General features: G+C 41.3%; 1 protein-coding gene across 7 annotated transcripts in view; it reads right to left on the bottom strand.

Annotated features, from left to right (window-relative positions):
* Positions 1 to 15,438, bottom strand: part of COL14A1 (collagen type XIV alpha 1 chain) — a 225,477-nt gene that overhangs the window by 186,592 nt on the left and 23,447 nt on the right. For all 7 annotated transcript variants that reach the window (XM_043484139.1, XM_043484143.1, XM_043484145.1 and 4 more), the window contains exons 4-5: positions 14,403 to 14,546; positions 8,599 to 8,688 (exon numbers count right to left, since the gene is read on the bottom strand). In XM_043484139.1, the coding sequence (XP_043340074.1) occupies positions 8,599 to 8,688; positions 14,403 to 14,546 (234 nt within the window). The remainder of the gene's footprint in view (positions 1 to 8,598; positions 8,689 to 14,402; positions 14,547 to 15,438) is intronic.

Raw genomic sequence — 15,438 nt, 5'->3', positions numbered from 1 at the left:
GGTTTTAGTTGTGGCCTGCAGGATCTTTCTTTGCCGTGTGCACAAAAAATTCTGATCGTCCACTCCAGTTCAGCTGTGGCAGCGCTCGGGCTTAGCTGCTCTGGGGCACGTGGAACCTTCCCAGAGCAGGGCTCAAACCTGTGCTCCCTGCATTACACGGCAGATTCTTAACCCCTGGACCACTGAGGAAGCCCCTTTTAAACCTATCTTTGACGCTGGTGTTTTAGTTTCACCAGCCTGATTCTGGGAGTGGCCAGTTTTTCATCTGTGCTCCTCAGAATGCTTCACGTTCTGTTCGTCCCTTTACGAATCTCACTTATTCTTGTCTTCACGGTCTCTCATCTTTCTCTTGACCATTTCTATGACTTCAATAACACTGTTGATTGTAGTGTTCCTGTAATCATTTCATAACTGAAAACTGTGGGATTCTGGGTCCACCACATCTGTGTCCTCTGACCCATAGTCGTGGTTTAACTCCAGTGCTTCAGACTTTCGGAATATAAACTCTTTCCGGGCATGGCTTTATCTGCGGGAATCTCTAGAACTGGAACTGAGCATGTGCGCCTCACACATGACGTTGTGCTTCCTTCTGTAGGCACTCTACTCATACCAGCTTTTCCAAAACTTCTCCTTGTGCTTATGAGCAGAGACGTTCTAGTTCACCCTAGAGTTTCCTGTACACTCGTCAACTGTCTAGGCAACAATTATAAATATATAAGAACGATGAGGAAGAGAAGGAGGAGAATGAAGAAGGAGAGCATGATGACGACAGAGGAGGAGGAACATAACGGAGCATGTTCTATGGGCCAGGCGTCCTTCTAGACCCTCCTGGTGAATTCCAACCCATGACCAAGCCCCAAAGTCCAGCTTATGAGTGAACTCACCCCCTCCCCCTTCTCTTTAAAAGCCAAGCTCTAGCCAGCATTAACCTACGAAACACACCCACCCCCCTCTGCATTAGCTAATCGTTTGACTCCTGCATCACCAACATTAAATGTCCACCAGTTCCACCTGGTCAAACTAAAGTCAAAGTGCTGGGTTTAGAGGATTTAAGGCCCATGAAAGTTACTGGAAAAACCGGTAAACTTTCAAATTGATCTCTTAGCCACAAGCCAAGAACCATAAACGTATTATAGAAAGTAAGCAATTCCAGTAAGTGAAAATACATGTTGAGAGTAACCGCGTGTTCTGGCTACGGTCAACTGTAACTACATGTATGCTGCTCCCCGAGAGAAGGAACGGGATACACATGCACACACAGAGTCCAGGCCAGACTCTGTGCTTCATGAGGGTAGAATCCTGCCTACCATGATCACCAGTTAATGCCCACTGCTTATCTCAACGTTCAGCACTGGAGGGTAGCCAGCAAATCTCTTCCACGCATTTACTGTTAAATCACTAACACAAAAGAGGGGGTCTTTGATGCTATTAATTTATGGAAATTATGCATTCTAACATTAATAGAACATAACTATTAGCACTATGCTCAAAATACTATACATATTAACTCATTTAGTGTTAATTAGGAGCACTCATGGTTCAGTTAGGGAAAGAGACCAAATGTGAGGTTATGAGAAGTAGGAACCACACATACGAGAGTCGTATATATATGTCATAGCAGAGACATTACTTTGCTGACAAAAGTCCCTATAGTTGAAGCTATGGTTTTCCCAGTAGTCATGTGTGGATGTAAGAGTTGGACCATAAAGAAAGCTGAGCGCTGAAGAATCAACACTTTCAAACCGTGGTGTTGGAGAAGACTCTTGACAGTCCCTTGGACTGCAAGGAGATGCAACCAGTCCATCCTAAAGGAGATCAGTCCTGGGTGTTCACTGGAAGGACTGATGCTGAAGCTGAAACTCCAATACTTTGGCCACCTTACATGAAGAGTCAACTCACTGGAAAAGACCCTGATGCTGGGAAAGATTGAAGGTGGGAGGAGAAGGGGGCGACAGAGGATGAGATGGTTAGACAGCATTACCGATTCAGTGGACATGAATCTGAGTAAACTTCGGGAGATAGTGTTCGACAGAGGAGCCTGGTGCAGTGCGGTCCATGGGGTCGCAAAGAGTCGGACAGGACTTAACAGCAGAACAGCAAAGGAGAGCATGTTCTCTGTAATTAAGGCTTGGGAGAGGAAGGCCTTTTTAAAACCTGCAGCGGGCTCCGTGAACTCACCCTCACCATCTGCTGGCAGTCCTGACTCTGGCCTGGGTTCTCACCACTACGCACAACTCACTTAGGACAGCTTTCTCAATCACCAGTGCCCTCAGAGCCCTCACTGCCCAGGCATACGCCTCCTGAGAACTAACGGAGGAAGCCTGCTTTTGTCCACAAAACCCCTAGAGGTTGTTGCCCTAGCCCGGGTAGTCATCACTGCAACGGATACACTGAAGGAGCTCCTACTGACGGGGCTCAGGAAAGGCCTCTCCATAGGTGTGCTTAGGGAATAAAGGACACGGACTGCAGATGTTCGCGAGGATTTACCAGAACGTCTGTTAAACATTACTCTCACTTTACACTGCTTGTTTCCCTGTGTTCAATTCATTTCACCCAATCCTAGATTTTAGAAAGGCAAGAGGAAGGAGCATCGGGGAAAAGAATGGAGAACTTAGGACATTTTAGGAAAATCTGCCAAGTCACTTCAGTCGTGTCCGACTCTGTGAGACCCCACAGACGGCAGCCCACCAGGCTCCCCCATCCCTGGGATTCTCCAGGCAAGAATACTGGAGTGGGTTGCCATTTCCTTCTCCAATGCATGAAAGTAAAAAATGAAAGTGAAGTCGTTCAGTCATGTCCAACTCTTAGCAACGCCATAGACGGCAGCCCACCAGGCTCCTCCGTCCATAGGATTTTCCAGGCAAGAGCACTGGAGTGGGGTGCCATTGCCTTCTCCGTTACGAATATCTAGCTAGAGCTAAATGCTGGGATCAAACTCTAATCCATGGATGGAAAACAGATTTAACTTTGATTGCCATTCTTTAAATACTGCCTTACAAAGAATGCTAAGCCAAAACTCAGCTGAGAACTTACACATAAAATCCCTCATAAAAATATTTAGAATTTTTTTTCAAAAAAATGCAAGGAAGATAATTCAGAAATTAATGAGTTTGGTTATTTAAAGGGGCTGTGTAAAGTTGGGTGAAAGAAACAGGGGAAGTCATACTTCTTTAGAGTGTTACGCTTTTGTACATTTTCAAACTTTTGGAACCACATTCATGTTTTATGTACTCACAAATTAACCTAACTGTATTAAAAATAAATAGCAAAACCACAGTGAAGAGGGACAAAAAGAACACAAGATCCTTTTGAACACAGGCATTTTATTATATACTCCACACTAAAGGCAAATATTGAATTCCAGTTAATAGAATTTTTTGCTGTATGTATAGATCAGCCATTCTGAAACTGTTTTTATGATTGAGTATATAAGTAGATGCATTTAAGATTTGGGGAGTCATTTATCCAACACTCTTGAAAGGGGAGTTATAAATAAGGAACGAGAAATGTTAGAATAAACCCTGTTGTATGGACATAAGATAGATACAAGATGCAAGAAGAGATGATAGATAGACAGGTAGACAATGGGGTGTGTGTGTGTGTGTGTGTGTGCACTCAGCAAACAGGGCCTAGAAGCAACGACAACCCAGAGGCATAAACACATCTAGCACCCACATTTTGGTGTCTAAATACCATTCTCCATAAAAGGAAACCAGAACTCCTTAAAGAAGTTGTTGATTTCAGAGCAGGGCAGAAAAACTGCAAGAAGAGCCTGTAATGCAAGGTTTGTGCCAGGAAGTAGGGAAAGCTTAGAGAATAAGGGGTGATATTAAAAGGGCAGAGGAAGGACTTCCCGGGAGGTCCAGAGGCTAAGACTCCAAGCTTCTAGTACGGGGTACGGGTTCAATCCCTGCTCAGGGAATGAAGATCCCACATCCTGTGCAGTGTGGCCGAAAGAGAAAAAGGGCATAGGAGATTGAAATAGTTCCCACCGAGTCATTCTGGAATAATCTAAGCATCAAAACTCATGATAGTAATGGACTACTATTCATCACATGTAATAAAAATTCATAAAAATTATATAAATAAATAAATATGGAAGAAGGGAAAGATCTCCCCTACAGTAGAATGCCACCTAATAAATGCAGACTAAACAACGAAACCACAAAAATTATCATTTCAGAAATATTACAGTAGTCACTGACTCAGTCAAGAATCATCAATGGATGTTAAAACAAGTGGGTAAAATGGTAATAAGAAAAAACACTGTTTACACAGTGCCACATGAATCTGTAACCACTGACAAGCTCAGAGCATCCCCCAGAGAAATTAACATAAAAGGGTTCCAGTTTGGTAGCAACCAAGAGCAGCTCTCTGGAGGTGCACGCTCCTAAACCATGCTGCGAAGAACTCCCACAAATAAGCACACAAACTAAAGTGACACATCAAACAAGAAAAAAAGCACCATGAATGGAAACCGGTAAAGAAAGGAAAAGTAAAACTTACCCCTAAAATACTCTAGACATAATTATTTGGTTCAAAATATAAAATAAACATGATTAAAACATCAGAATAATTTTTTTAAAAAAACACTAAAATGGAACAAACTACCATATAAATTTCTAGTAAAATTTTTAAAGAATCGAATATAATTTCTAGAAAAAAAATTTTACTCATTAAAAAGGACAGACTAAAAAGCAGATTTTAAAGAGACAAAAAGAGAATTAGTATTCTAATAGAAAGATAAAGGAAATTACCCAAAATGACATTGATAAAATCAGAGCGGTAGAATATATGAAAGTTAAGAGACATAGATCATCAAAACAGACTATCTACAATAAGTATAATTTGAATACAGAGAGACAAAGAAAGAAAAGAGAAAGAAATAGATAATTAAGAAAAAGAATATTTGAAGAACTAAATGTTGAGAAATTTCCAGAATTAGTGAAAGTTATAAATCCAGATTATGGAAGCACAAATAAATCTACAACTGGACTTACTGCACTAAAACAGCCAAACACCAAAGACAAAGAACAGAAAGTCTGAAAAGCGTCTGTAGAGAAAAGAGATCACCTGAACATTAGACTGTCAACAGACTTGCCACGAACAAGCGCCGAAAGAGAGTGAGATACCTTCTAAATGACCAGAAGCCACTCTCAAACTGGCACCCAGCTAGGCCTGCAAAATTGAGTGCGGGCTGAAGACATTTTTGTGTGAATAAAATTAAGTTTACCACCACAGATCTTCCCTAAAGGAAACTGAACACATAGAGAAAACCTGAGATACAAGATGGAATAACCAGCAGAGAAATTTATAAACACGGGAGCTGGACAAATAAAGACTATTAAAATGATAACTGTTATAATACCTTTATAAGGCAAAAAATGCTAAAATTAACATATTTGTTATAATTATGTAAAATATAGGAGGTAGATAATTAAAGTGCTATAAAAACTTGGACTGGTTAGGGAATGGTAAATATATTCATTAGTTTTAGATTTTGGCTGTATGAATGCTAAAAATTTAATTATAATCATACAAAAATATAAAAGGATTAAATATCAGTTAGTTCAGTAAAGGGGAAATGCATTTTTCTTTAAAAGTTGATCAATTCTAATTAAGTAAGGCATACAAGGGAAAATGTAGCAAAATAGCATAAAATAAATGGCAAATATAAGTGGACTATGGATACAAATTAAAATACAAAGATTGTGAGAGATGATTTTTAAAATCCAACTAAATACTCTTTAAAACATTTACTCACCTTGAATCTTAGGACACAAATAGGGTGAAAGTTAAAGTATACAGAATTAATAAATCATGGCATTACTAAACAAAATAAGTTGGTATCACTATAATAAAATATTGAATTACTAAGAATAAAGAAAATTGTTTTTTAAAAAAAGAATTATTCACCAGGAAAATAAAACAACTCGTCATGAATCTAGCCTCTAATATAAAGAAATTGCCAGAATTCACAAAAAGAAATGGACAAATCTCTCTGACACAGAGATTAAAATTTTTCTCAAGGATATAGGGAAAGGTAAAAAAAAAAAAAAAAACTCAAGAATACATTGAGAATGTATTCTCAAGAATACAGGGAAAGAATAAAAACAAATTTTTTAAAAATATTCCTACCACAATGCAATTGTTAGATACCAACAGCAAATACCTTATCTTTTTAAAATAACTCCATATGTTTTGAAATTAAATATTTATAAACAACCTGTGGATCAAAATAGAAAGTCTAGTAGAAATCAGAAATTATGTAGCATAATACATAAAAACAATACTAAATATCAAAACATACATGATAAAGCTGAAGCAGTACTTGGATATCTGTAGTCTTAAAATACACACAGTAAAAAGGAGAAATATCAAAAATTAATGAGATGAGCATCCAATTCAGGAAGTAGTAAAAGAAAAATATAATAAGGAAGAAGAAAATATTAGCTAAAAAAACATAAAATAAAAAGACACCATAGACAAGATGAACAAGATGAAGACATGCACACATAATTGAATAATTCAAAACCTAGGTGTATATTCTAGAGAAATTCTACCACGTGTGAAAAACGTGACATAAGTAAGAATTTTTACATCAATTTTGTAATAGCAAAATATTGGGAACATCAAGAGTATAAGAGTCAAATACATTGGGTTATATTTGTACAATGGAGTTCTATATAACAAAGATGAATAAATTGCCTCTATATAAGTCAACATGGATAACTCAAAAAAAAATTTAACATTCTATGGAGAAAAAAAGCAAGTTGCAAAAGTATATTTTGATTAAGTGTATACAAAATTTAAACTATAAATGCATAATTAAAATATGGTTTCAGAATTCATATATTTATGTAGTGAAATGAAAAAGACACATATTGAAATAATAAACGGTGAATTCAAACACTGGCAGCCTCTTAGAATGGAGGAAAAGGAATATACAGGGATATACAAGGAGCTCCAACTCTACCGTTTATACTTACTTTCTTAACTTGACAAAGTTGTTTATTACTTGTTTTTATACTTTTTATATATCTGATATGAAAAAGTGAAAGTGTTGGTCCCTCAGTCGTGTCTGACTCTTTGCGACCCCACGGACTGTAGCCCGCCAGGCTCTGTCCACGGGATTCTCCAGCCAAGAACACTGGAGTGGGTAGCCATTCCCTTCTCCAGGGGATCTTCCGACCCAGGGTTTGAACCCGGGTCTCCCGCACTGCAGGCAGATTCCTTATCATCTGAGTCACCAGGGAAGCCCCATATTTACTTCTAAAATGAAGTTGCAGGGTTAAAGGATAGGCAAATTGTACATTTTTGATGGAGTTCACCAAACAGACACAAATTTTTCAATAACTTATTCTTAAAATATACATAAATATAAAAATTATTAGGAGAAAAATTTGAAACAATTTCAAATGTTGGAAAGAATGTATGTTTTAAGACTAAATCATTGAAAAAACTTTGTTTGGTAGACTCTATCCAAGATGTGAAATTTACCTATCCTTTAATCCTGAAACAAGGCTATGGTTTTTCGAGTAGTCATGTATAGATGTGAGGGTTGGACTATAAAGAAAGCTGAGTGCCAAAGAATTGATGCTTTTGAACTGTGGTGTTGGAGAAGACTCTTGAGAGTCCCTTGGACTGCAAGGCGATCCAACCTGTCCATCCTAAAGGAGATCAGTCCTGGGTGTTCATTGGAAGGGCTGATGCTGAAGCTGAAACTCCAACACTTTGGCCACCTGATGCAAAGAGCTGACTCATTTGAAAAGACCCTGATGCTGGGAAAGATTGGGGGCAGGAGGAGAAGGGGATGACAGAGGATGAGATGGCTGAATGGCATCACCGACTCAATAGACATGAGTTTGGGTGAACTCCGGGAGTTGGTGATGGACAGGGAGGCCTGGCGTGCTGCGATTCATGGGGTCACAAAGAGTCGGACACGACTGAGCGACTGAACTGAACTGAATCCTGAAACTTCTTTTAATCCTGAAACTAATTTTAGGAGTATTTATTTTTTGCAGTGTTTGGAAATGTTTAAAAATTAAAGAGTGAGCTGTCAGATGAAGACGGAGGCAAGGCAGGAGGTCACAGGACTGAGGCGTCCTGAAGGTCCTATTAGGGTCTGGCCTGCATCTGAAGTCACTGAAGCTGGGAAGGGTTTCAAGGTATGTGGGCAGGGGAGGCGGTGCAGAGGGGGGCACGGCGGGGCTGGGGGTGAAATACGGAGTTGGATTTGCTTTGCAAGGATTGCTCTAACCTCTGGGCAGAGAACAAACTGAGATCTTGCTAAATACTATGCACACCGGGGAAGAAAGGGGAGCTTAGCGGCGTATTGGCAATAGACGTGGAAAGAAACGAACAGATGCTGTCAGTATCTCAGTAGAAAATGCATTCACTAGGACTTAGTGGTGTATTCAACACGGGACAGCACGGGGGAGGCGAGTGTGACGGTTACTCCGTGCGGGGAGGGAGGAGACGGTGAGAGGGGCTGAGGGACGGTTCGCAGCAGATCCGTGCTCCTCCGGCCTGAACGCGCCGGCCTGCGCCCTGACGACAGCCCGCCCTCCCCAACAAGCAAACAGACACAGATCTGACCTTCCTCGGGGACGGATGGTTTATTCTCGCTTCCTTTGTCCACAACTTTCACTCTGGGTTTTGGCTCCTTTCTTTTTTCTAAATCTTTAACTGGAAGAAAAGTAAAAATACAGCAACATGTCAGGTTAGAATCTAAAAGAAAATATCAATGAGCTTTTACTCAACTCCTTGCAAGTATTAAGAGCTTAAAGTAGAAATTAGCTACATGGTAGAATCTCATTCTAGAAGACTGGAGCTGCTATTCTTGTCAATCTTGACATGGGAAAGAGTAGAAGTCACTTACAGATTTAGTTTAGTCAAGTACTCACTATGGGCAGATGTATCCAATTTGATCCTTTATAACATAAAATCACAAGATAGCCCCATTTCAGACATGATGGAATGAAGGACCCGCAGGCTAAGGAGCTAAAACATATCTCATAAAATCAGAGTGTTGGCATAGGATTTAAGCCATGTCTTCAGATTTCTGGAAGGCCTGTGAGTGGGCCCTGTTCTAGAAAGGTCTTAGCCACATATATCCTCATTTGAAGTTGGTCTGTCTGCAATAAAAGATGGAGAACTCCATAAAGACTTTCTTTCAAACTTAAATAAAAAAATTCCCTGCTAATAAAAAGCAGGACTTGCTCATTACATCCATTATAAAAAATTCAGGGCCCAGAATGACCCTTGGTCCTTGAACACATTCAGTCCAATCTACTCCACGACTTCACATGTCTCTCCACAGCAGCTTTCCTGCTACGGCTTGGCGCCTTAAGTTGTTTCTTAGTATTAGTTGCTTGGCCATGTCTGACTTTTTACAACCCTACGGACTACAGCCCAGGCTCCTCTGTACATGGAATTCTGCAGACAAGAATACTGGAGTGGGTAGTCATTCCCTTCTCCAGGGATCTTCCCAACCCAGGGATCGAACCCAGGTCTCCCACATCGCAGGCCGATTCTTTATTGTCTGAGCCACCGGAGAAGCCCCCGAGTCACCACTAAATGGCAACAGTATGTGCACAAATTAAATACCCTGCGAAAAGGAGGAAGTGATCTCGTGGCAAGATATTCCACTTAATTATTGCATTCACTTCATGGGAATCAGTAAACTTATTGGAAAATGGGCTCTGCAGGGTCAGCAATGGTTTCCTCTGAACCATCCTTCCTGCCTTCTCCAGGGTTACTCCATGAATCCTGCCTTTATCATCAATTCCTCCTCTTCTTTCTATCAGCTTCCATCCCACTGCTAAAAAGACTTGAGACTTACCACCTGCCAAGGTCGGGTTTCTCTAGTTTTATGATTCCTTCTCTTAGAAGCCTTTCTTGGCTTTCTGGCACTTGAGGTTAAATTCCACGATTAAAAATCATAATAAATACAAGCTGCCTTAATCCTTCTATTTCTGCTGATGTTCTAATTTTCTAAACCCATCTTTTAGACCTCATCTTCTTATTTCTTTATAAGGGTTAACCACTTTGGAACACCCCTTCCTTTAAATTCTTTTCTTTCTCAATTTTTACAAAAGCCTTATCCTGGGTTTTTTCATGTTCTTCTCAGCCCCCCTTTACATTCTCATTCTTTGGAACATTTTTCTGCTTCCATTTCTGAAACAGAGTCATAAACAGCATTTGCCTCATATCTCTGCATACCCCACCTACAACTTTATCTCCTCTCTCCCTGGATGATTTCCAAATCCACAACTTCAACCCCACCCAAACATAGGCCATAACCTCAGATGGCTTACATTCCCTAAAAGAAAATAAGTCTGCAACTCTGATGGGAGGAGAAATAGGTCTGGGAAAGAATAATTGCAAAAGTGGAGACTCTGGGAAATTTTACCAGGAAGATGACATTTGGGCCAAACTTTGAAAATATGAGCAAGATTTTGCAGGCAGAGATTAGCAAAATTAGTTCCAAAGAGAAAAATAGTGGCCAAAAAAAAGTTTGCCAGAATAGGCCAAAATCCATTCTACAGATGAACAAGAGGGGAAAAAAAGCAATAAGTCACTTTGAATTGGGTCATTAGGTCACACACAAGATGTCACACACGGGTCACACCAAGCTGCTGACCTGCTTGTGGAGGAGGCAAAATCAATCAGAAAACAGACTGCCAAGAGCAAAGCAGTATTAACCATAACAACCACCGCTGTGTCCCTACTGTGTGCCAGTGGGCGTTAATGCACACAGCAGCAGGCGCAAGTCACCTCCCCATTTGCAGACGTCCTTCAACTGCTTTAACTACTTAAAGGCCCAAGTACGCACACCTGATTCAGAATCCTGACAGTTCAGACATGCCTCTTTGTCCTCAAAATCCAAAGACTGTTCCCTGGGTCTCAGAAGACGGACTTATGAAGAACTTGAATATATACATATATGTTTCATATAATTTATCTAACTAACCAATTAGACGGTTTCACTAAGATTATTTCAGCAGAGCTAAGCAAGCTGAAAGCAAATGCATTTCCTTTTAGACGTTCTGAGTAAACAGCTGTCAGCAAAGCCTTTAAGGCCGCTTATGCTTCTGCTGCTGCTAGTGAGTGGAATGTTTGCAATAATCAATCGTACTAAACCTTAAGACTAAAGTGAAATGAATCGTTTCTCTTTGTCCTTTTCCCTGCTTCTCACAAACTTTAAGAAAAGTTATTTCCCTTACTCATGTTGGAATGTCAGAGGCCAGACACTGAAGCACAGTGCCAATAAAATGAGACAGAGGCTGATTTATACTGAAAATAACATGAAACCCTTTCCCAGAGCTTTCAGATGATGTGACTCTCAAAAGAATGTAACATTTTAAAACATCTGTATGTCCTGCTGACAGGTGGATTTACCAAATCTCTTTGTTCAGAAGTTTCAAGAGGTAGCAGGTTAATAGAGTGGTTTTTTTTTTTTCCAAGAAAAAAATCAGAAAATACAACATAAAATGCTACTCAGAAGAGAAAGAAGAAAAGGAACAGCAGATAGAAAAATCCACATAGAACACTGCTGAACATAGTCCTAGAACCCATGGTCTCCCCGGTTTGTGGATTAACCCTTTAAAAAGCTACTGTTATTTGAACATTCTCATTATTAGAGAAACACAGATCAAAACTACAATGAGGTATCACCTCACACTGGTCAGCATGGTCATCATTAAAAAATCTATAAACAATAAATGCTGGAGAGGAAGTGGAGAAAAGGGGATCGTCATGCACTGTTGGTAGGAACGTAAACTGATACAGTCACTATGGTGAACAGTATGGAGATTGTCCTTAAAACTAGGAATGAGACTATTACACAACCTGGCAATCCCACGACTGGGCATATATCCTAAGGAAACCAGGGTTCAAAAGGACACACGCGCCCCAGTGCTCACTGCAGCACGATTTACAACAGCTAGGACGTGGAAGCAACCTAGATGCTTATCAGCAGATGAACGGATAAAGAAGTTATGGTACGCATATATAGGGGAATATTACTCAGTCATAAAAAGGAACCCATTTGAGTCAGTTTTAGTGAGGCAGATGAACCTAGGACCTGTTGTACAAAGTGAAGTAAGTCAGAAGGAGAAAAATATTGAACATTAACACATGCATGGAATCTAGAAGAATGGTACTGATGAACCTCTTCGCGGCGGCAAGCATGGGCTGCAGACACAGCACACACTTGTGGACACAGCAGGGGAAGGAGAGCGTGGGGCAGACTGAGAGAACAGCATCGGGACATACACGTCACCACGCGCAAACAGCTGTGGGAGGCTGTGTCTGACCCGGGGAGCTCATCCTGGCGCTCCGTGACAACGCAGAGGCATAGGATGGGGTGGGGTGGGAGGGAGGGTCAGGAGGGGAGACGTATGTGCACTTACGGCCGATTCACCTCGCTGCATGGCAGAAACCAACACGACATCATAAAGCAATTACCCTCCAATTAAAACATAAATTTAAAAATAAGCTACTGTTGTTTGAAATGATGTCTGGGGTTTACATCAAAATAATACGGGGGGGGTGTAGGGGTACAGATCGACAAGACTGACCATGAATGGTTAGTTGTTGAAGCAACTGATGGGTATTGAGGGGTTGATTTTATAATTCTGTCGATTTTTTTAAGCTTTAAAATTGTACTTAAAATTGGGTTTTTTTAAGGAGTCTGTCTTAACAATGAAGTAACACAGAAGGTTAACCAGGACCGACCTCTCCTGTTCACATTCACGATACACAAAACTCTGCCCACAAATCAGACAGGACGCCTCCAGGAAGAGGGGGCTGCTGCGACCTCTGGTCCCTAGACTATAAGGTCCCCGGGGGCAGTGACGTGCCGTGTTGCCTAGAATAGGGCCTGGCACTTCGTAGCCATGCAATATGCACTTAAGTAACCCAAAAAAAAAAAAAAAAAAATTAGTGAATGAATGAACATCTCCTGAAAGGCAAAAGAATCAGGACCTCTGCAGATAACTTTTAAAGTCAACATAAGGAGAAGCTCCCTAAGGGAGCAGGCCAGCATGGACGGGGCCGCCTCAGAGCGCTCCCCTGCTTAGAGTGTCTCCGGATGCGAGTCCTTTGACCAGCTCAGTATCTGACTCAGATATGAAGACATCTCATCCATTCTCTTTCCAGCCCACTCCTGCAGCAGAGACCTTCTTTCACAGCGTGCTGAAAGAATTTATTGAGCAGCTATTGTGTACTGGGTAGACGACATGTCTAGATAAGGCTCAGGGGCCAGGGCCAGGGAAAGGATTTAAAAACCAACACTTAAGGAATTATGGTTTTCTCTGGGTATCTGCCCAGGAGTGGGATTGCTGAGTCATACGGTATTTCTAGTTTTAATTTTTTAAGGCACCTCCATACTGAAACCCATAACTCCAAAAGACACACACAGCTCACTGTTTACTGCAGCACGATTTACAATAGCCAGGACAGGAAAGCAACCTAAATGTCCATCAGCAGAGGAGTGGATAAAGATGTGGCACATACCTGCGATGGAATGTTACCCAAAACTGTGCCGTTCGCAAAGAAGTGGGCAGACCTAGAGACTTACACAGAGCGAAGTAATGTAAGTCAGAAAGAGAAAAAAAAACCCTGTATATTAATGCATATGTGTCAATCTAGAAAAATGGTACAAACGAACAGATTTGTGAAGCAGAAAGAGACATAGAGAACAAACACATGGACACCAAGCGGGGAAAGGAGGGTGGGAGGAACTGGGAGATGGGGATTAACGTGTGTAACGGGCTTCCCAGGTGGCACGGTGGTAAAGAATCCACCTGCCAATGCAGGAGACGCAAGAGATGTGGGTGCGATCCCTGGATTGGGAAGGTCCCTGGGAGGAGGAAATGGCAACCCACTCCAGTATTCTTGCCTGGAGAATCCCACGGACAGAGGAGCCTGGCGGGCTACAGTCCATGGGGTCGCAGAGTCGGACACGACTGGGCAATTGCGGGCACAGGTCGAAAGCGGGTAACTCGTGAGCACCGACCCTGTGGCTCAGGAGCTCCGCTCACGTGCCGTGGTGTCCTGACGGGAGGGAACCCCAAGGAAGAGGGTCTGGGTGCAGACAGCTGATGCACTGTGCCGCGGAGCAGAAACTACACAACATCATGAAGCAGCTATGTTCCAATAAAAAACTGTTTTAACTAAAACTGAAAGGATAAGTAGCAGTGCAGTGAAACGGGTAAAGGAAGGGACGGAAGAATATTACAGACAAAAGGAACTCATGGAAGATTAGACTGAATGTCTCTTAAGATCTTGTCAAATCTAAACAATCCAGGATTAACCCGGCATAACATTCACCACAGACTCAGACTCAGCACTGGAACAGAGTCCCACACAGCACTGTATGATCTGTAAATACGTACTTCTGAATTGACCTTGGGCTGGCTTGCTTTCTTTGTCTTTATTGTATGCAATAATCTGAACCGTGTAATTCTGGTCTGGCATAAGACCTTGAATAATTGCTTTAGTTGCAGTGTTCTGGAGATTCAGTTGATTGGTTTTTCCACCTAAAATAAAACAGAAAGATAAATCAGTTCTAAGAAGTACATTAACTGTGTCCATTAAGAAATTCATTAACCAGAAATCTAGATTTTAAAGGTGAAGATATTTTAAAACAGGTATAATGGTGAGTATTGCATAATACTTATTTTTTGTGTACTTTCCATCCTCATTTTCAGTTATACTCTGCATTAGACAACTAGTTGTCTAAAGTAGGTGAAAACACATTCACAAACATCCTTCACATAACACACTGTTGCTTTGATACACCAAGGAAAGCTGTAGCAAGAGATTAGAAGACAGTCAGACCTCAGGATCGGAGACACTCTGCAAGGAAATAAGGTCACCTGAAAGTGAGGGAAAGGAAATGGACAGGCTGAACGTGATTACCCACACTGGCATTTTTCCTACGGCCTCTCTAAAGCGAGTCAAAGCATCTGTGAAGTGTTAGCGATTTAATTACCCTGAATCTGAGCATCACTGGCTCAGAATGCTGAAGGAACCACTCATCGTCTGGCTACTTAAAAGTCAGCTTCTTTCCGGAAAAGATTCCAAACTCCCAGTGTCTCTCCATCAAACCAGACTGACCTCTAAGGTTTTGCTGAAAATGCAACTGATTCAGTATCAGCTGGAAAGCAAAGTTCCAGACATGCATTCTTCTCTATTTCTGGCAGCGGTTACTTACTGCCCGAGAAAAGGAAAATTAACTTAAGACTGCTCCTCCAACAGTAGCAGCAAAAGGGCCAGAAATTTGCTGAATTAATCACGTATAACACAGGCTACAGTGCATTTTAATCACAGGTGGCGCTAGTGGTAAAGAACCCGCCTGCTAATGCGGGAGACATAAGAGACGCGGGTTCAATCCCTGGGTACAGAAGATCCCATGGAGGAGGGCATGGC

This window comes from Cervus canadensis, chromosome 12, assembly GCF_019320065.1.
Source record: "Cervus canadensis isolate Bull #8, Minnesota chromosome 12, ASM1932006v1, whole genome shotgun sequence".
Lineage (NCBI taxonomy): Eukaryota > Metazoa > Chordata > Mammalia > Artiodactyla > Cervidae > Cervus > Cervus canadensis.
The sequence above is the reverse complement of the archived record's forward strand: the minus strand, read 5'-3'. Positions and strand labels throughout refer to the sequence as shown.